We start from the raw sequence: 21,656 nt of genomic DNA, 5'->3' as shown, positions 1-21,656 counted from the left end.
TTCAGAGAGAGGAAAGGAGAGGGAGAGAGAGATAGAAACCTCAATGATGAGAGAGTCATTGATTGAGCCCGCAACCCGGGCATGTGCCCTGACCAGGAATCAAACCCTGATCTCCTGGATCCTAGGTCGATGCTCAACCCCTGAGCCACGCCCGGCCAGGCTGGACTTTTCTTTCTTACCACACACCCAGCACACCAGCAAGTCCTACTGGCTCCACCTTCAAATTGTATTATATACAGAATCCAACCACTTCTCACCACTTCTGCTTCTGCCTTGATCCAAGTCATTCTCATCTGGTCATTGCAATGAACTCGTAACTGGTTCCCCTGCCTTTCCCACCTGATGTCCACAGAAATCAGACCATGTCCCCCCTCCCCTCAGAGTCCTCCAGGGAGTGAAAGCGGAGATCTGAACCACGACCCACAGGCGACGCGAGGCCTGGGTGGCCGCCTGCCGCCTCTCTGATCCCGTATCCTACCAGCTTCCCCCTTTCTCACGATGCTCAGCCGCGCTGGCCTTGCGCACGGACCTCAGACACGTCGAGTGTGTTCCTCCCGAGGAACTTCATACCCACTGCTCCCTCTCTGGAATGTCCTTTCCCAGGTATACGCCCATCAGGGAGCCTTCCTGCAGCAGCACGTGGGATGTAAGACTCCGCAGGTGCTCCTGGTACCCCCCTCCCCACGTGACCTCCCCCCGCTTGACCTGACTCCAGACGTCACCATCTGGCATCAGGTACACGTTTCCTTTTTGATTTGTTTAGCTCCTGGCTTCTTCCCACCGGGCTGCGGGCAGGGATTTTGCTTTGTTCTGTTTACGGCTGATTGTCAGCACCGAGAGCAGTGTCCGCCACATACTCGCACTCAATTAACAAGTAGTTGTGGAATAAATAATATAACCAAAGAAACTGCACTAACGTCATACCAAATGGTGTTCAAAATAATATAAGGCATCACCAAGTTACTAATGGGCTGTGTTTCCAAAAGTGTTTAAGTCAGGCGTTTGGAAATCAGTGTGTGCTTTCCACGTGAATATGAAGTAAGTGCTTTCTCACCCCACCTCGTGGCTGAGCCGTCTGGGGCCTGGTTAAGTAACTGCTTAGTTCCTGATTCCAAGGCACATCCACCTAATCACTACGCCGAATTCCCAGGCCAGGCCAGGCCACAAAGCCTCTGCAAGTCACGCAGCCCTGCTTTAGTCTGCTGTAAGAGGGAAGGACTGGGTGAAAGACGCCCATCTTCTACTCCAACAGCTATATTTAGAGCCAGCCGGGCCAGCCTCAGTATCTTCGCTTAACATTTCTGTGGCATCTCTTTCCTTCCCTCTGGGCTCACTTTCCTTTGGCCTAGACCTGGGTTTGATAGGAGAGGAGAAGTCCCAGGAAAGAATAAAAGAGAAATCAGTGTGTTCAGTGTGTGGCTCTAGGTAGCAAAGTGGTGGGTCTATCAGCACCGCCCCCCCGACTCCTGCGTGAGAGTTGCAGTAATGGGGAGTGGGGGGGGATCAGAAGGAAGAGCAGTAAGCGTGTCCTCAGACGTGAGATGGCTTTTCATCTTTCATTTCTTAGTTACACTGTGTGGCAGATCGATCAAAGAGAAAGTGCTGAGGGTCCGGATTACAGTTGGAACATGGCACGAGGTGGAATTCCTTACAGGAAATATATAGGAAAATATCCACAATGGATTGAAAGGTATTTTCTATTCTATGAACTCAAGAACTAGTACATTATAAAATGGTTTAAAAATAAAATTATTAGGTTTAGAAATAAAACACTACAAGACAATAAAATCTAGTAATAGCAGAGAGGGCTTGAAGCTGAGAAAGCACATTTCAAAACTTTACAATGAAAAGTGCACAGGGCAAAGGGTGAGCAGCAAGCTCTCAGAGGGTCATTAGGAGTCAGGGATGAGATGGCCGGTGTGGCTCAGCGGTGGAGCGTCGACCTGGGATCCAGGCGATCGGGGTTCGATTCCCAGTCAGGGCACATGCCCGGGTTGCAGGCTTGATCCCCAGCCAGGGGCGTGCAGGAGGCAGCCGATCAATGACTCTCATCATTTATGTTTCTCTCTTTCCCTCTCCCTTCCTCTCTCTGAAATCAATAAAGACATATTAAAAAAAAAGAGATGAAGATTTCCAACACAGGAAGGTGTAGCAAAAGCAAAATATGTCACCTATCTGCCCCGTCGTTCATTTAAGGCTGAGTAAAAGTAGAACAGAGCCAACAGAATTTCTAAGGCAGCTGAGTGTAAGGTCATCACAGCGTGGACGCTGCCGTCAGTGAGCCGAGGACGGGAGGCTGGGAGCAGAGACTGTGGAGCACGTCTCGGGGGGTGGAACACGTGACGAAGAGCAGTGCGGGATCGCAGTGTCACGCGTGTGGTGACGTGTGCTCCAAGGCCCGAGTGGATGGGCGACGAGGGGTTTCAAGCTGGCACCGGGGGCCGTGGTCTGCGATCCTGCAGCTCTGGCCACGCCGGGATGAGAGCTGAGTTCAGCAGGGAAGAAAATCAGGAGGGGCACTTTCATGGGAGAGGCGAGAGGAAATTTGCTTATTGGAAATTTCTGTTTACTGCTAAATGCTTAAGTCTTTGCCCATTTCTCTGAGTTGTGCAAGAGCAGGGGCGTGGAATGAGGTGACGGCAGTAAAGGAACACGGGTGAAGGGAAGCTGGTGACCCTGGGTGAGAGGGGGAAGAGGCTGGGAAGGCAGGGACGGGGGACGCTGAGGCCTTCTAGAGGGGACTTGGGGCTGAGGGTGGGGGGACAGGCCCATGCAGGAGGCTCCGATGCTCCAGGCAGCTGGGGAAGTTGTTTTCGTAAACAGCAGCAGGAAGGGGAGCGTCTGCACAGGGCCTGCTGCTGTGCCTTAAAGCGGATCTCAGCCAGGGTTCACGGGCCCAGGGCCTGCTGCCCAGCCTCGGCTGGCCCGAGGCCCACTGGTCGTTTCCAGACAAGTCACCACTCTTCAGACACACACGGGTGGCCTGGGACCGAATGAGCGCTGGGGTTGGCTAACCCAGTCTCTTAACTCTGAGTCCTCCCGAACCTAGGAATGTCCCCGGGTGGTTTCCGATATCACTAAAACAAAAACAGAAAGCAGAACTAAAAAAAAGAAAAAAATATGCCTTGGGGGAATATGTTCAGGAGCAGGATTAAAAACCAGGGACTGTCCCAGCTGGTTTGGCTCAGTGGTTGGAGCATCAGCCTGCGGACTAAAGGGTCCCGGGTTCAGTTCTGGCCAAGGGCACGTACATTGGTCGCAGGCTCGATCCCTGGCCCCGGTCCTTGCATGCGCGGGAGGCACCCAATCAATGTGTCTCTCACATCGATGTCTCCCCCCCCCGCCCCCCCGCTCTCTGAAAAGCAATGGAAAAAATATCCTCAGGTGAGGATTTAAATAAATAATAAATAATAAATAATGACAGGGAGTAACACTGTGATACAAGCCCAGGGGACTAATAAGGAAAACAGTAGGTAAGACGGTAGAAGCTGACAGCATTGCCTGTTTTTCCCCCCGGGATCCGCCGCAATCGTGTGCTTTCTGCACCTTTGCTGCTGGGCAGTTAGGAGCTGAGGTTAGCAGCTGTGCTTGGCTCCCTACTCTGTGGTCTTAAGTTTCCACCTTCCTGAAGGAATAAAGAGATGTGCGGTTCACTTTGTTTCTCCCTTACAACGCCACTTATTTCTGAGGACCGGACTTGGGAAACTGCAGGACAGAAAGACAAACACTAGCAAGAAGTGCTGCACCCGGCTTCCCTTCCGGGGCCCTCGGCGCAGGGTTGCAAAACCTCTATAGGCCTGTAAAGCGCTGTAAGAAAAACACCCGGAGGTTTTAATGCATAAGCCCTCGCTGTGCACTCAGAAAGGAAAATATATTCCAGAAACACAAAGGCAGTGTTGTAACACAGGCAAAGTGGGAAGAGGGCATATTGTTTCTCCATCATGGAAAATATGCCTCAGTGATACTTAAGACGAGAGTCCTAGTGCCACAAAATTAAACAGAAACACACCGAATAGTGCCGAGATTATCCTGGGGTATATAGCACCCAAGAAATGTCGAAAAGCAAAACCTGCCTTAACCCCGTCAAGTTTCCCTAATGAACTATGTACTTTTAAAAACATTGCAAACTAATAGGTGCGTGAGAAAAGGGGAAATAGAGGTATGGAATTATTATTTTTGTTTCTAAGCTTTTCATTAAATGAAATGGATTTCAGTATGTGTGAGCCACAAAAAATTTTAATGGACTTTACTTGCATTAAGCCACTCAGGCTAATAGTATTGATCAGGACAAAGCATGAGAGAGTAATACCATGAAAAGAAAGTCATTTTTCATTTCCTGTCCCAGTTAAAACTATCACGTCACACTAATTTGGTTAATACAATATGGCATTAAGCGAGCATATTTTAACCTGTTCTTCTGGGTCGTCAGAGTTTAGAATGACTGAGTAAATGAAACTTCTGCAACAGGGACTTGACGCCCTGGACTGATTGGCACCAGGAATGCTGCTGTATTGGGGTGGGTGCTGGGTGACCTAGTGTGATGAGTTCGTTTTAGGAATTCAGGACTATTTTAAGAGGTATGAATGCATGCATGTATTTTAATGATTTCTTTATTTTTGTGTGTATAGCATGTTAGAGTTTTGTATCTGTATCTAGAAAAGCCCAGGCAGGTCCTTAATATGAGAGTTTGAGCCAGTCATGGTGGAGTAGCTTGTACCACACTAACCTCTCACACACACAGAGTTAAACTTTGGACAAATACTAACACTCATGGAAACCTCAGGTTGTACTAGTTGAGGAATCGGAGGACAGAGTTCAGCGTGGCCACAGGCTCTGGAAGGTGAGGAGGAAACGCTGAAAAGGGGGAGCTGGAGGGTCCCCACATCGTCCAAATGGGGCCTGCACCGTACACCCTCGGGGCTGACGGAATTCCAGCAGCCCAGCTGAAACAACGGCAGGGATTTCAGCTGTTGCCCACCATAGGCGGGGGAGACAGAATTTGGAGCTGAGACCAACCAAGTTAACTGCCTATTCTACAAACAAACAAACAAACATTTTTGCAGAGCAACAAGGCAGAATCCACCGTTTCTACAATGCATTGCTCACGATGTCCAGGATACAACCCAATTACACCGGACACGTGGAGAAACATGCTCAAAAGAAAAGCAATCGGCGGAGAACGGCCCCCAGGCGACCCAGGTGCTGGGAGTCGGTGGGCAGGGGTTTTTCAGGGGGCTGTATAACTCTGCCCCAAACCAGAACCACCCCGAAACCCTCTCACTGGACAGGAAGTGTCAGCAGAGAAAAGGAAACTGTGACCGCAGTGGGATCAGATGGAGTCTCGAGGTGAAAAGAAAAGTGTCTGAAATTAAAAGTCACCAGGATGGTTTACCAGCAGCTTGGAGATGGAAAAACAGGAGGTCGGTAAATTTACGGATAGAAAACACTGAAATTACCGAAGCTGAAAAATGTGAGCCTTCAAAACGGGGTGTGAGGAGCATTTTCTTTGGTTAGTGCTTTTATTTATAGAAACTTACAAAAATTACAGTTGACGTACAATATTAGTTTCAGGCGTGCAGCACGGCGACTCGATTATTTTTGTACAACATGATCGTGTGTAGCTGCGTGTCCCCGCACAGCTGTATTACCGACGGCATCCCGCGCCGTGCACTACGGCCCGTGACGCATTCATGCCTGGGAGTTTGCAGCTCCATACCCTTCACCCACTTCACCTGCCCCTCCCCCCCTGCCCCCTGCCCCCGGGCCGGCAGCCACCCTTGTTCTCCGGATCTGGATGTTTGCCTTGCCCCTGGGGTACCGCATGTAAGTGAGGTCATGCGGTGCTTGTCTCCGTATAACCTTCACGGGGTGAGGCTGCTAGGCCGGTAGATCAGGGAAGTGCCTGGCCAGATCTCAAGTGCGTTAAATGAAATTTCTCATGATTTCCTCGTGCGTAAGATGGGAAAACGCGGGCCAGGCGGCAGGGTGCCAACGCACCCATTCTTACCTCGGCCGCTCTCCCGGGCTGACTTCGGGGCTGTCAGCGGGGGTTTGCACCAAGCGGGATGATGGGAACTGGGAAGGAGCACTTGTCACCTGCAGTTTTTTATTTCAGCCTATTTGTAAAGTCCAGGAGGGAGGCAATGCCTTAAACATGGACCTTCCTAGTCGCCAGGAATTCCTTCTGCAAGTTCTGTCTGGAATGGGGGCAGGAACTGGGGAACATGAGGGTGCGCACTGGGACAAGGGATCCAGGCGCTCTGTTCAGAAATTCAGGCAGGTAAAATGTCTGTTCCAGGGGAGTCGGTCAGCGGCAGATGGCCTCGGGGTCAAAGCTGGTGTTGGAGAGGCGACCTGTTTCTTGAGCGTTGTGTTTCTCAAAAGTGTGGTTCAGATCACTTGCTTCAGAATTACCGGGAGTGCTTATTAAAATGTCAAATGTCAGTTTTGGGGCCCAGACCTAGACTTGCTAAGCCTGTCTCTCTAAGGATGGGTCTTGGAAATCTATAGGTACCCTAAGTGATTCTTAACGCATATAACTTTGAACTGTTTGTTTTCAGGGGTTGGAAACCTGGCAAAAGTAAAGAATAGACTGTCTCAGGGTGCGTCTCACCACCTTGGCACTGCCAGCATTGTGGGCTGGATAACTCTTTGGTGTCAGCGCTATCCTGTGTGTTGTAGGATGTTTAGCCGAATCCCTAGTCTCGAACCCTCTGGTTGTTAGTAGCACCTTCTCTCCCAGTTGTGACAACCAAAAATATCTCCACACACTGTGAAATGTCCCTGGGGAGGCAAAATACCTCCCGGCTGAGAACCACTGCTTCGGAGGATCAGAGCAGTAAGCCTGTTCCGTCTGAGGATCGGAGGGAGCACACAGGTGGGGGAATATCCAGCTGTGGAACCGAGTGCCAAGCTGGAGCTAATCTACAGCAAGAGCTCCTTTACCAGGTTGGTACTGGGGTAGCTTAGTATCTGGCTGAAGAGGGGCAACTACAGCTGGTGACATAAAATATAAAGGCTGAGAACCAGACAGGGTCTGGCAGCTTGGGCCAGGCCTCAGTCCCGGCTGTGCCTGGGAATCAGTGTGGAATTGTAAACACAAGCCTCACACCACCTCAGTCCTGAAGCAGAATTTCCAGTGAAGTCCAGGCATCGGGTACACAAGTTGGCTTCAGAAACACTCACTGGGTGAGATGACATCTGCAACACCGTGCTCAGAAACTCGGAAAGAGACAGGCTAGGAACACACTGGCTCAGCACAGCAGACCTCAGCACGCTGTGTGTGAACCTCTTCAACAGCTCCCCTCCCACCCCAGGAGAGAAGAGCATCGCACACACATCCAGTGCGACTAAACTGTCCGAAGTAGGGGATTTCTCCAATTTTACTTTTACCTTCTGTCCTGAGCCCCTTGCTCTTTGGTAGTTTCCTGTTCCCTGTCCACTGCCTCCTGCTGACTTTTCTAGGCCCAGCCCCCTTGTTCTGGTATTTGCTTGGTTTGCATGTGATTTGGGCAACACTGAAGAGGTGCACTCACAGCCTTGATGACTGACTGGACTGGCACCTTCTAACTTCCCTTTACTTTAGAGGAACTGATCAGCATACATTGTATTGAGCAATGTGAAGCAAGCAATAAGCCGTAAAGCAGTAAGAGAGATCCCACAGCTACACAAGGAACATCAGCTTCACCGAGCAGCATCTCCTGCTCTATGACAAGAAATCCAGAGAAGAAAAGGCTCCTAAGTGTGTACCATGTTTCATTTCCACCGAAACCCTGCAGTGAATTAAAAAGTACATCCATGGAGAAGCTCGGTCAAACCTGGTTAAAGTCGCTACTAGTGTAGCAATAATTCCATAACAAACCAAGAACTCTGCAAAAACACTTCCACTATTATTTTATTCAAGAAAAAAAAAACAAAGACAGAGACAAAAATCCTGGTCATTTGCAGTATCTATCAGCTTTCAATTTGGCTCTCCTATTTAAAAAAACAAATAATGAAAATTAATCCATGTAAAACATTCCATATACAGTCAACTGCTACCAAATATAAATCCATGTTTAGGAATTATGTTCTCAATTTTGGTTACTATATTACCATGCCACTTATATTAAAACATTTTAATCAAAATTTTACTTTTCAATTTTATGTTTCATACTAAGTGGATTCTGTTCTTATGAAAATGTTTTCCTAATCTTTAACAAATGTGCCTATGGGCTTTCTCAGTGCACAGTTTTAATTACCTCTGACTTTAAGCATGCCCTAAACTTCTATTTAACAATGCTGTGTTTTCCTAAGTGATAAAAGTTATAGGACACTGAACTTATTCTATTTCTTCTGTGTCTGTAACCTGATTATTTTTATATCCCATTCTTGATTTCTTAGAACTAGGCACTAGACGCTAATTTGCTCAGCTGGGAAAAATTCTTACATCATTTACTGACTTTAGGCAATAACTCAATCGACTAGTTAACAGGAAATGCACTGTCTTTATCAAGTAATATAAAGAAATGTCCTAAGACTAATTTTGCAATGTAGGACTTGAATGAGTGGCAGGAGACAAGCAAATTCCCCTTTATTCTGGCACTTCTTTGATTTTAGTTGTGAAGCTCAAAGTTAAACCTCTCTACCCATTTTCTTAATGTTGGAAATCCAGAGTACTACTTACCTAAATAGGAACAGTAATAAATATTAATAATGTGTGATAAATATACTGTACATTTCTGAATTCGACTTAAAGTGCTTCACTTTCACTTATTTAACTTCATATTTAGTAATTTTTAAACTGACCTATATTTACATTTTTATGAACCTGTGCCACTCTAACAGAACAGAATTTTGAAATTAGTCAAATGACTTCTTTCTAGCCTGCTTCCAACAGTTACAAAAAGATGTTGGTAAAGAAGTTTACCATGTAATTTTAGTGAAATCTGAATTTCTTACAAAATATATAAGTACTTGGAATCTAGCTATATTTAGTTAGTTTTTTTTGCTGGTCTTTTCCCAGGCTTATGATGTCCTTTTTTGGTAATATTACCATGCTCACAAATTAGAAATAAAGATAAATATTTGACAATTACAGCAATTCAAAAAGAACATTGGTTTTATATACGCCACTTCTGAGTACTTAACCATAGCTGGAAATAAGTAGAAATATACCTACCTGTCCAAAAGTGTTTCATGCAAAAATCCATCTTTCCGGGCCTTTTTAAGAATTTTACTGTCTTCTTTACTTATTTTAAGTTTGTGGTCTTGGAAGCTCTGAAATTTCTTTCTGTTAAGAAAATATCTTTCTTGAAAAATATCTCAACTTTGATTATACCTGATTACTGATGAACTTATATTTTAAAAGTTTTTCATTTATTTAAAAAAATCCTATTTCTTTAATAACACACAGCCTCTCAACTACCGATGCTCTCAGTGCCCCACCAAGAGGAGGGCCGCGGTCTGGGCAGCTCTGCATGCCTCACCTCCCCCTGGAATGCGGGCTGGAGTCCCAAGTGTCCCGCTATGGAGTGTCTGGCTGGCAGTCTGTACTCACGCATTACAGCCATTCTATCAATTAACAGGGAGAACAGACAAAGCCAAGTGACTCTAGCTTTGAAAGCCAGCAGGGTAATCAGGAAAACTGAAGGAACGAGAAAAGAAAAGCCCTGAGCTCAGTGCTTTGTCCTAGTTTACAATTCACTGCCTCTTCCTGTCCTTCAGGTATTTTTTTATTTTAGGCACCTTGAGAAGCACTTTCCTCAGACCTGTAGGTCTAAAAGGAAAAAAGTACGTACACATAATTGATTTCACATTGTTTAACGTTTCCTTTGTCTTCGTCTGGAATATCATCTTTTTTCTTAGTTTCTCTTTCAGCACAGGATCTAATCTGGATATTGGAGATGAGAACCCAGTAAGTTACACATTTATCTCCCCCCTTCCCACTTTACTTACTACATGAGAACATCCTAGGTGATTTCTTATGTAAAAGAAGAAAACAATCAACTTAGCAATTAGATTCAGGAAAAGACAGGTTCTAGATATTGTTTTTATTTCTATAAAGAATTTACATAAATCATTGCTATTATTTGTTTCTCTAGAGCCCTTGCATCAGAAACACTAAAGAGAAAATTATTTGAAAAACATTTTACCGATCAGATCCTGCTGAACAATTAGGCAATAATTTAACTAACTTAATTCTGACCTCAAAGTAAATACAGCAGGACCAAACTGTCCCTGGTATATAGTGTTCACTTTATAACACTGAAAGCTTAAGGTAGTAGCTATTTTACTTTGCATAGGCTATTACCAAATACTTTCAAACTTTTAACATAACACAATTGTTTTTACCTAACTAGACTCCACCCCTTTCAAATACTCCTTATATTCTAAGTTTTGACTGACATTTACTATCCTGTCATAAATGAACAGACACAGGTACGGCAATTAAGATCTGAGTTTTAGATGAAAATTATTTGAGACTCTGGTGGAGAAAATACCTTTTGGGGAAACTTTGGAATACATTCTGAAATTTCTAATTTTTGTGCTATGTGGATTTCTCTCTCCACCAATCAACTCCAGATAATGAAATGAAGAGTTACTGGTATTATTCTTGTTTTAAAAGATTAGTAATATTTTTCAAAGTAAAAAGAATACTGAAACACTAAAACTGATTATGAAAATCAAGAATATTTAAATAGTAAAATCAAATATATGACATGGAATTTAACACAACGCATGTACAGATACTTGATAGGTGCTTTTAAATTGTGCTGGTGGTAGAGAAAATGTGACATGGATTTTATGCTTTATTTATAAGGATTGAGGCACTTCCCCCATTTGTCTGAGCCGTGCACTCTGGCCCGCCCAAATGCAGTACAAACACAAACTCTGGATCAGACTTTCCGGAACCTGTGCTCCCTGGGGTCCGGAATGCTCAGCACTGAGACAGAATGCCAAGAAAGAGAACACCACATCAGGAAGGTGGTAACTAAGCCTTAAAGGCCTTCATCAGGTTTCAGTCAAGATAACTATATGACTTATCTATTTTGTAGTTTTAGTTAAAATTTTACCTTGATGTGAAGATGTCTGTATAACTTTTATAATGAAGTAAAACACAATATTAGGGAATTTAGCCTGGAATGAGCAACTTTTATTTCCATCTTAGTGACTGATACCAAATTAAAACACATTTGTTTTATGTGCTTCATGTTCCTCCTCATGTAAAGCCTTTTACATATTCATCCAAAGATCCAGAAAGTGATGGCAAGAGCTCTGAAAATTCTGCTGTGACTTTTATATTTTATAAAGTGACTAGCAACACAGTGCTCAAGGACAAAACAACTCAAAACTCAGTAACCTGCTCACAGGTGTAGGTGGGAGTGTAAGTTAGTACAACCCCTACGGAGGGTTCTCGGCAGAATCTAAACAATTACAGATGTTTATACCCACTGACCCTGTAACTCTGCTTCTGGGGATTTATCCTCGGATATACTTGCACACCCACAAAATGATGCATATTCAAAGTTATGTGCTGCAGCATTGCCTATAACAGCAAAAGACTGGAAATACCTAAATTTCCATTTATAAGGAACTGATTAAATAAATTATGGCACACCCCTAAAATACAGTATTATGTAGCTGTTAAAAAAGAGAGGAAGAAGAAAAAAGGAGAGGGAAAACTTTCCATGTAATGATAAAGGAAAATCTTCAAGATAAAATGTAAAGGAAAAAAAATCAATGTCTAAAGGAGTGTGTACAGGAGGCTAACTTTAGTGTAAACAAGTAGAAAATGACAAATATATTCATATTTTTATTCAGAGACTCTAGAAGGATGGGAGATGTGTTTATATATGCTTATATTTAAAAAATTTTGAACCATGTGAACATTTTTACTTAAAAATTTAAGTTTTAAAATGCAGGTAAGAAAAAAAAAAGCTAGGCCTAAAAAACATGTGAAGTATTCAGGAAAAGATTCTAATACACGGAGATAATAGCAAAGGAGCTCACAGATGTACTAATTTCTCTACCATGTTGTGCAAACGCACCATCAGTTATAGGATTTATAATTAAAAACAAGGCTTATTTGGAGCACAGTATAAAAAACTATGAAGTAAATCTTTCAAGTGATAGTAAATCATTTTCCAACATTTTAAAGAGCTTTAGTCACATCACGTGACAGGTATTAATCTACGGAAATATGCCATGGTTACCTTGATCATTTCTTCCTCTCCTGCTGTCTTACTTTTTGCTTCTATATCGCCTGCCTCATTGCACCTGATAAAGCAGCTATTTGAGGCCAATAAAGCCATTTTCCCCTAAATAAAATAACAAAAACAGTTATGAGAATACCTTCAAAAGAATTCTTAACTCTCAAGACTAAACTAATTCCCCCCCCCCATGAGTCTAAAAGTAATCAGGAAAAAGAATTTGGAGAAAACCTGGAAAATAAAAAGAAAAACACATAGAAAACTAAAATAACCTGCAATCTAATTATTCAAAGATAACCACAATAAGTATTTTTAGTATATTCTACTAGCAGGACTAAATTCTAATTAGATGATATAGAACTGTTTCCTTTGGTCTAAAAGATCTATTGAGGATAAAACTAATTTGAGTTTGAAAAAAAATAGCTTTAAACACAATAAAAAATTATAACACACAATAATTTACTCAAATAGTTGTGATTTAAGTAAAATTTTTCTCCATAACTAGAAAATATAAGACTATATCATATAAAAGCTAGCCTTTGGTGCCTTTGAATTTATGTTCAGAACTTTCAGAATCAATGTTTGAGAAACTTGTGTGTGTGGAAAGAAATATTCACATTCTTTTTAGTTATTTAATGCTGTATTATCTGATTCTGATAAAACTTCGAAAACTCATTTTCTTGTGTATCTAAACCAAGATTATAAATTTGATTAGTTCAATTTCCTTACATATATAAGGTTTAATCATAACTTGTACATAGTTGATTGTTTTGGAAAACTGACTACCTCAAACAAAATATCCACAATTACAAAAATGTGTTAATAACCTTATATCATATCCAGTTACAAAAGTGCTAATAACATGGATCTGATTTAATTTACTTGAGGTGGCAAGGGATGGGTTTTCTGTCACCTGGATGACCCCTGGTGAGCCTGGAAATGGCTGTACAGTCCCAGGTGATTTATACCTGCAATCAAATTTTACTTGTAACATCAGGGACTTTTAAGTTTTTCTTTAATTTGTATTTTAAGAACTTAATGTCTTTCCCCAAAATAAAGTGAGATGAACGTCCCTAAAGTTCAGTATGAGCAGTAGTATCTGACTCACCATCCTAACTTTCTGATATAATGGCCTTTTCTGTTGATATAACTTTTATTATAAACATCTTATTATATTGATAGGATCATCTACAAGGTGTTGCAACCCATTAGTAGTTCATGAAATCAATTTAGAGGGTTCTGGCCAATACTGGGGGGAAAATAAAAAGACACAGAAACTGAGGTAAAACAGAAAATACCAGACTGCAAACATGTAGATAAGTACTATTAAGTATAGCTCCTGTTTCAGTTATGTGTGTGCACTAGGCTACAATGTGCAAAGGAAAAATGTCTTCCTCACTGGACTGGAGTGAACAAGTTTGCAAGTCAGTGATCCAGAGGTTTTATCCCAGGGCATGAGGGGATCAGTCTAAGTAATTGTACTTTTAGGTGGATGTTTGGCTAATTTATCACTGTGGAAACATGGCTAGTGGCTGCCATTTTGGACAGTGTAGTTCTATATATATAACTTTACATTCTGTTTTTTATTGCAAGCATTACATCTCATATGTTATATAGTAAACATTTTCTAAATTCATTATTCTTCATATATACTGCTTTAATAGATATGTAATATTCTTTTATAGATGCATTAAAGTGTATTTTTTTGCTATCATAAATAGTGCTGCTGGTTATTTCTATACATGAAGATTGCTGATTTATCCCTAGAAGAGATTCCTTACATCGACCAGCAGCTTTTCATATACAACAATAGCACTTACATCTTGAAAGACGGGTTCCCACTGTTCTCTGGGTCCGATTGCGTCTGAACGCCCAACAACAAGTCCGTCCGAATTTATGCCAAGGTATTTTCCATAGCCAGATTTTAGGGCAACTCTTCAGGTTAACGAAGAAGGTAAAATGTTAGAAACTGAGAAAGAAAATCAAATATGGAACATAAAAGTGATGCGTATTTGTATAGAAGTTCAGACTAGCCATAGTTCAAATATTCAAAAGCCACATGTGACAAGTGGCTCCCATGTTGGACAGAGTAGTTCTACATATACACTGTCATATTCTGCTTTTTACTGCAAGTATTATGTTATATATTACACAGCAAACATTTTCCAAATGCTTTATTCTTAAAACATATAAAAAAGCTTGTGTTTCTTGATTCTCCTTGTTTTTACTCTTGAAAAGTCCTCCACTGTACTTATTGGCCATTCAAAGGAAGTACAGAAATAATCATCTTAATCTTGTTTTTTAAAGAAAAAATATGATTTCTACGTTTTTAGTTTACCAATCCTGTGATGCCAGCAGAATGACTTTATACTCATTTATAGGTTAATGATAACATAACACAAATCTTGATCATCTTGACATAGCCAATGACTAGAATATGAAATTCAGTTTCTCTGTCTACCACACGAAGCATCACTCTGTACTTCTGTACTTCATTTTAAAAGCTCAGCTTATAAAATGCCTGTAAAAACAGTGAGTCAAATGGTCTTTTCGTCTTTATGACTATGTGACATTCTCTGCTGGTTTCAACAATATTCCTTTCTTCTATCCTGTCTCTTGATTTCTAACCCATGAGTTTATGTACCATAGCAACAGCAGACAGGTTTTGTCTTATGTCTGTTTTCATCACAGGACCTTTCTAATCTATATCTTATTTGGTCTATGACATCATTAATTCTCATTTTTTTCCAGCATAGTATTATATATAGCAGAGAAATCATAATGTATGTTTTTATCTGGGGCTTTAATTCTCTTTTAAAGACATGGTTACTGGAAATGTAACTTAATAATACCTAAATATCAACTGGATATGTAAATAATATTATATATATATATGTACATATATATATTTTAAAAAATATGTCTTTATTGAGTTCAGAGAGAGAAAGGGAGAGGGGGAAAGAGACAGAAACATCAATGATGAAAGAGTCACTGACTGGCTGCCTCCTGCACGCCCCCGACTGGGGATCAAGCATGCAACCCAGGCATGTGCCCTGACCGGGAATCAAACTGCAATCTCCTGGATCCTAGGTCAATGCTCAGATGGTCAACTGCTGAGCCACGCCAGCAGGGGAATAATGTTATATTTTATTAAATATCACAAAATACACTTTCCAACAATACTGTTTTGCTTTTTAAAATCAAAAGTACTCTCTGGGCATAAGTTAGCTATATATTGAAATTTTTTAATGAATAAAATTAAATTAAAAAAAATCAAAGGTTATTAATTATAGTTTAATGCAGGCTTACCTGGAATCAGACAATTTGACAGCTGTGAACTGCTCTGGAGGACTAGGGCCCTCATCAACTAAAGGAGAAAAAAACATTTAAAAATAAAGTTAATATTTGTTATAAATATACATGTAAAGATATTCCTTAGTTTTAAAAATGTAGTTTTCCTTTTAAAATTAAATGTAAGAATATTACATTATGATAGTTATAATGTCATAGTCACACTATCAAAACCTATTTTATCTTCTTATAACTGCAGTGTTAGTTTTACATGCTTAATAAGAAAGGTCAGCATGATGCTTAGTCACTTCCAAGATATTCTCTTCGCATTTTAAAAATGCAGTCTGTCATACATGGGCAAACCACTTCATATTTAAAAAACTAAATGCTTTAATTCAAGCAATGACCCTTCAGACTGAAGACTTGCCTTTACTCTCCCGATTACTTCGTATCACAATGCGTCCTGTGACGGCTAAGGGAATGGGAAGACTTGACTTGTGCGGTGCTCCAGGCTAGTTTTGGCAAAAGGTCTGAAGGATACAGGAATCTGAACTTTGACTCAGCCAAGTTTTCTACTTTCCCACATGATTGCAATTATTCACGTTGTTTTTGATTTCCACAGATATTCTTCCGAACTATAAAAAAATGTTTTCAAATTCTTATATTAGAAAGAGGGAGTTGCCAATAATTGGTAAATACGGAGGAAAGAAAAAGTGGAAGAGTCAAATGCAGCAGATCCATTCCTTTGGAAGACACTTGAGATTAGTGAGATACTGGCCTAAGTGAACAAATGCAGTAAAATGTGTACTTTCCCTTTAATCCCTTCTACTGGCACAAACCTTCTTTATGTGGAGCTCCCAGGGTAAAGAGTCCATTGTCAAGCGCATGTATGTAGGTTCCTTTATCCATTTCAATTGCTATGGTTCCTGAAATTTCACCAAAGTTTGTTACTGTCCACCAGATTCCTAAAAAAGAAAATCAATATTTAACATTTATATTTTAGATTTGACACAAGGTTCTTACTTGTTATTGTTGTTATAACGCACTTTGCAAAACTTTATTTTGCAGTTCTCAGAAATAATAGAGGCCTCATATACCCTTTACTCACTTTCTCCGAAAGGTTAACACCTTGCATAACTTTGCTATTGATAGTATAACATCAAAACCAGGACACCGACAATGATTCAATCCATTAATTTAGAAACATCTCAGACTAAAAGGTCAATATACAGAAATCAATTGTATCTCTATATACAACTGAAAAATAAAATTTCAAAATTCTATTTACAGTAGTGTAAAATTACGAAATACTTCAGAATTTAAAAAAGATATGGAAGACAGCTACACTAAAAACTGCAAATTAGCCCAGCCAGGCATGGCTCAGTGGTTGAGCATCGACCTAGAATCCAGGAGATGGAGGTTTGATTCCTGGTCAGGGCATATGCCCGGGTTGTGGGCTCGATCCATCAGGGGTGTGCAGGAGGCAGCTGATAAATGATGACTCTCTCATCACTGATGTTTCTCTCTCCCCCTCCTTCCTCCCTCTGAAATCAACAAAGATATATTTTTTAAAAACACACAAAAAAACCTGCAAATTATTGAGAGTCAATGTTGTTAAGATGTGAAGTCTCCCCAAATGATCTAGATTCAATACAATTCCCCAGAAAATCCAACAGGCTTTACTGTAGAAAGTGATAAACTGACTATAAAATTTATATGTAAGTGCAAAGGATCTATAAGTCAAAACATTCTTGAAGATGAAGTATAAAGTTGGAAAACTATCACCTGATTTCAAGACTTTGTTAAGTGACAGTAATCAAGACAAATACATCAGCAGGACAACAGAAATAGAGAAATTAATGGAACAGAGTCCAAAAATAGACCAACACATACAAAATCAACTGATTTTTGACAAAGACACCAAAGCAGTTTAATGGGGAAAGGAAAGTCTATTCAACAGTATTGCTGAATCTACTGGATAAAAACCTGGGGGGAAAAAAGGAAAAAAAAGAATGCTGATCCTTACCTCATACCCCAAATTAATTTGAGATGAGTCATAGACCTAATGTAAGACCCAAAGAATGAGCATGTAAAAAGAAATGTAGAAGAATGTCTTTGTGACCTTGGGGTAAGCAAGGATTTCTTAGACTGGAGAATTAAGGTGGTAGCCATAATAGGAAAGAATTAACTGGGCTTTACAAAAATTATAAACTTATCAAAAAACACTTAAGAAAATGAAAAGTCAAACCACAACCTGAGGAAAAAAGAGTAATAGAATTTTAATACTTTCTTGGTGGGAGGGTAAAAGGCTATAAACACTTTAGAAAACTTTTGGCAGTTTTTTATATAAATATTCACTTTTCCTTTGACATAGCATTTCTACACACCTAGACATCTATCCAAGATAATTACCCTAATTTTAGAATTGTTGATTTGGTCTTTCAAAAAAATGTGAGATTTTTCTGGAATATTAGCTTTATACCAGTTCATATAAAATGTAAAGGAGCCATAATTTATGAACTTTCAAAACACAACCTGCCAAGTTTTAGGAGAAATAACTGCTTTAAAGTATAGGTGTGGAAAGAAGGGTTAACTAGAAAACAGGCTAGTTAAGTATGTTTGGGCCAGTTCACTGCTGGTACCATTTATAGGCTACCTTGATGTTTAATTAAGATTTCCATTCATTTCATTGTATAAAAGAAATTATTTTTACTGTGAATATATTTCTTTTGTAGGGATATACAAATCACTGGTTTAAAATGCATGTATGTTCAAAGAAAATAAAGTCACCGAATAACATTGTTTTCAATGATGTATCATCATAACATTGGAGAGAGAAAAAAAAATCAATTCCTAGCTGGGGCCACTGTGTGTGGAGTCTGTATGTTCTCCCCTTTCTGTGTGGGGTTTCTCCGGGTCTCAGGTTTCCACCTACATCACAACGATGTGCACGTGAGGTGAACTGGCGTGTCTCGACTGTCCCGGTCTGAGTGTGGGAGTGCATGTGAGTGTGCTCTGGAATGGAAGGGTATCCTGTCCAGGGCTGGTGCCTGCCTTGTGTCCTAAGTTGCAAGGAGAGGCTCTGGTCACCTGCAACCTGAACTGGAATAAGGGGGTTGGAAGAGAAGGATCTTTCTTGTTCATGTTCATCTTGCTTAAAGGTGTGCACAGCTTGTATTGATGTCAATGGTTAATATCAGAAGTATTCTGGGTCTTTCTTTAGAAGGTTGGTGATGTTTTTGTGACCAGAAATATGCTGCAGGAGCTTAACTCTTGTTTACATCCATCGGCCGGTGGAAAAACTGGTTCCATGACACCTACATCATTTCACTTACAGTTCAGTTTCCAAGAACCTATGGACAACTTTGCTAAATTGGGACTTACTGTAATTTGTAAAATATATTTGGTTAAATATTTATATCAGGCCTGGAAAATTATGTATCAGAATCTGGGCTATTAAGTAGACTAATGGTGTCTACTAAATCAGAGGGCTGTTTCCTCTCCTGGGCTTTGTTCTGATGGTGGAGAAAAGGCATCAGTGACATCTACTGCGCTGAAGAGCGAGAGAAACCTACAACCGTAATACCTGGGCACTTTGAGACAAGTATGAATGGGCCATAAATTGCTCCTACTTTCTTTTAACTACTTACCTCTACCTAGGAAAATATTTTTAAGGGATCTCACCCAGGGTTAACTGTTCTCAGAACGCAGGAAGCGCACTCACCAACAGCATCAAGCTGTGTCTCGTCGGCCTCCTCCCTTGTCTTCTTCTCTCTGCTCCTTTTCTTCTTACTACAGGACGTAATCAGTACAGAGGAGTTTAGATACGCTGATCTGCATTTTAAATATCACGGGTGGAATTCTAGAAGGCTCTTTTAAGCTGTACATTGATTTATAAATTTACATCGATATGACTCTTACTTCTAATGGTGAGATGCTGCTTCTGATCCCGTATATACTGAGTCACAGTTAAGAGTACAGACCCTGGAGCTAGTCCATCTGAATTTAAATCCTGATTCTAATCACTTCTCAGCTCTGTGATTTTTGGCAAAACTGACTGTTTCCCAACCTATAAAATAAGAATAATTTAACCCAACTCTTAAGGTTATTGTGAGGATTAAGAGTTAATAGTATGTACTTTCGTATGTTGCTGGTGAGAACGTATAATAGTGCAGCCACTTTGAATTAGTTTGGGGGTTCCTCAAAAAGTTAAACACAGACTTACCATATGACCGAACGATTCCTCTCCTAGGTATACACCCAAGAGAAATGAGAACATATGTCCATATGCTAACTGTATAAGAATATTTATTTCTGCTCTGATCTTTATTTCCTTCCTTCTAGTCACTCTGGGCTTTGTTTGTTGTTCTTTCTTAAGTTCCTTTAAGTGTAAAGTTAGATTGTTTATTTAAGCTTTTTCCAATCTCCTGGATCATAGCTGTGGATGCTCAACCGCTGAGCCATGATGGGTGGACCTTTTTCTTGTTTCTTGAGATAGGCCTGTAATGCTATGAATTTCCCTCTTAGGACTGCTTTCCCTGTGTCACCCAAAACCTGGGGTTGTGTTCTCATTTTCACTGTATAAAAATATTTGTAGCACTATTATTCATACTGGCCAAAAAGTGGAAAAACCCAAATGCCCATCAATAGCTGAATGGATAAACAAAATGTGTTATATTCATAAATTTTACATTCACGATGAAATGTTACTCAGCTATAGAAGGAATGAGTCCTGAGACATGTCCCAACACGGATGGACCTTGAGAATGTCTTGTTAAGTAAAAGAAGCCAGATACAAAAGGCTGCACATTGTATGATTACATTTGTGTGAACTACTGAGAACAGGCCAATCCGCAGCGATGGAAAGCAGATTAGTGGTGGCCGGGGACAGGGACAGGGATGGGGACAGGGAGGGGCGGATGGGAGGAGTGAGCGCTGGATGGGTAAGGGGTTTCCTTCTGAGGTGAGGAAACGTTTAGCAATTAGTGATGAACCTTGTGAATATACTAAAAAAAACCCACCTGCACTTTGAATTTGTCCTTCAAAAGGCTGAGTTTTATGGTATGTAAATTGTATTGCAATAATTAAAAAACCCCAGGGGTGATTTAAAAAAGTTATTATGCGGTGTCCACAACAGTTCTTGGCCCACAAAAGTGCTACACATGTATACATCATGCTCGGCATCTAGGGTGACTGTAAGGCGCGTCTGTTCGGTCCGCTCCAGGAGCCGACTCGCCCTCCTTCCCGAGCCCGGGCGGCGGAGGCTCAGGCTCCCCGGGCAGCGGAGGCTCAGGCTCCCAGGGCAGCGGCCCCGGCCGGAGGCTCAGGCTCCCCGGGCAGCGGAGGCTCAGGCTCCCCGGGCAGCGGAGGCTCAGGCTCCCCGGGCAGCGGCGGCTCAGGCTCCCAGGGCAGCGGCCCCGGCCGGAGGCTCAGGCTCCCCGGGCAGCGGCTCCGGCGGCTCCCGGGCGCCGTCCTCCCCTCGCCCGCGCTCTGGCCACCGCGGGACCGAGGGCGCGGACAGCCCGAGGACGTCGGCCCGCGCGGAGCCGCGGCCGAGAGAGGAGGGCCCGGCGGGCCGGCAGCTTTGCCCCACACGCCCCCCGCGCCCGAGGCGCCAACGGCCCGCGGCGCGCCGCCGCGTAACCCTCACAAGCCCGTCCCCGGGCGCCGGCGGCCCCTCTCTAGGCGAGCGGCGGGGGCGCGAGGGCCTGGCGGGCTCGCCGCGGTCACGGCGCGCAGCCCCTCCCCGTCGGGCCGCCCGCTCCTCGCGCGGAAGGCGCGTCCGGAACCGCCCGCGGCGGAACAATCGCCCTCGCGGAGGCGACCCGCGGGCCCACGGCAGGGGCGGGGCTCCCGGGCCCTGGGCCCGCCGCTGTCTCCCCCTGCGGGCGAGCCGGGGCCGAGCCGCCGCCTCGGGGAGCCCGGGCCGGGGGCCTGAGGGCGCCGAGCCGCCGCCTCGGGGAGGGGGCCTGAGGGCGCCGAGCCGCCGCGCCTACCTCTTGGCCTTGGTCCCCTTGAGCACGAGCTTGGTGGACTTCACGTAGGAGTATTCGGCCATGGCGCCGGGGACGCTGCGGCGGGACGGCGGGAGCGCGAACGGCCGGCAGAGGCACGCGAGTGGGGACGGGCACCGGCGGCAAGACGCGCCCCGCGGGGACCCCGGGCTGCTTTGCC

The 21,656-nt window shown here is 42.6% G+C and overlaps 1 protein-coding gene across 1 annotated transcript; it reads right to left on the bottom strand.

Annotated features, from left to right (window-relative positions):
- Positions 1 to 7,876: 7,876 nt before the first annotated feature.
- FRG1 (FSHD region gene 1) lies at positions 7,877 to 21,624 on the bottom strand. The gene is made up of 9 exons (XM_087814106.1): positions 21,479 to 21,624; positions 19,207 to 19,274; positions 16,322 to 16,447; positions 15,501 to 15,558; positions 14,012 to 14,126; positions 12,195 to 12,299; positions 9,780 to 9,871; positions 9,161 to 9,271; positions 7,877 to 7,974 (listed from the first exon to the last, which is right to left on the bottom strand). The coding sequence occupies exons 1-9, from the start codon at positions 21,538 to 21,540 to the stop codon at positions 7,938 to 7,940; spliced, it is 774 nt and encodes a 257-aa protein (XP_087670232.1). The 5' UTR covers positions 21,541 to 21,624; the 3' UTR covers positions 7,877 to 7,937.
- Between the last annotated feature and the right edge of the window lie 32 nt (positions 21,625 to 21,656).

Source organism: Miniopterus natalensis, chromosome 2, assembly GCF_054644295.1.
Source record: "Miniopterus natalensis isolate mMinNat1 chromosome 2, mMinNat1.hap1, whole genome shotgun sequence".
Classification (NCBI taxonomy): domain Eukaryota; kingdom Metazoa; phylum Chordata; class Mammalia; order Chiroptera; family Miniopteridae; genus Miniopterus; species Miniopterus natalensis.
This window is presented reverse-complemented; position numbering and strand designations above follow the sequence as displayed.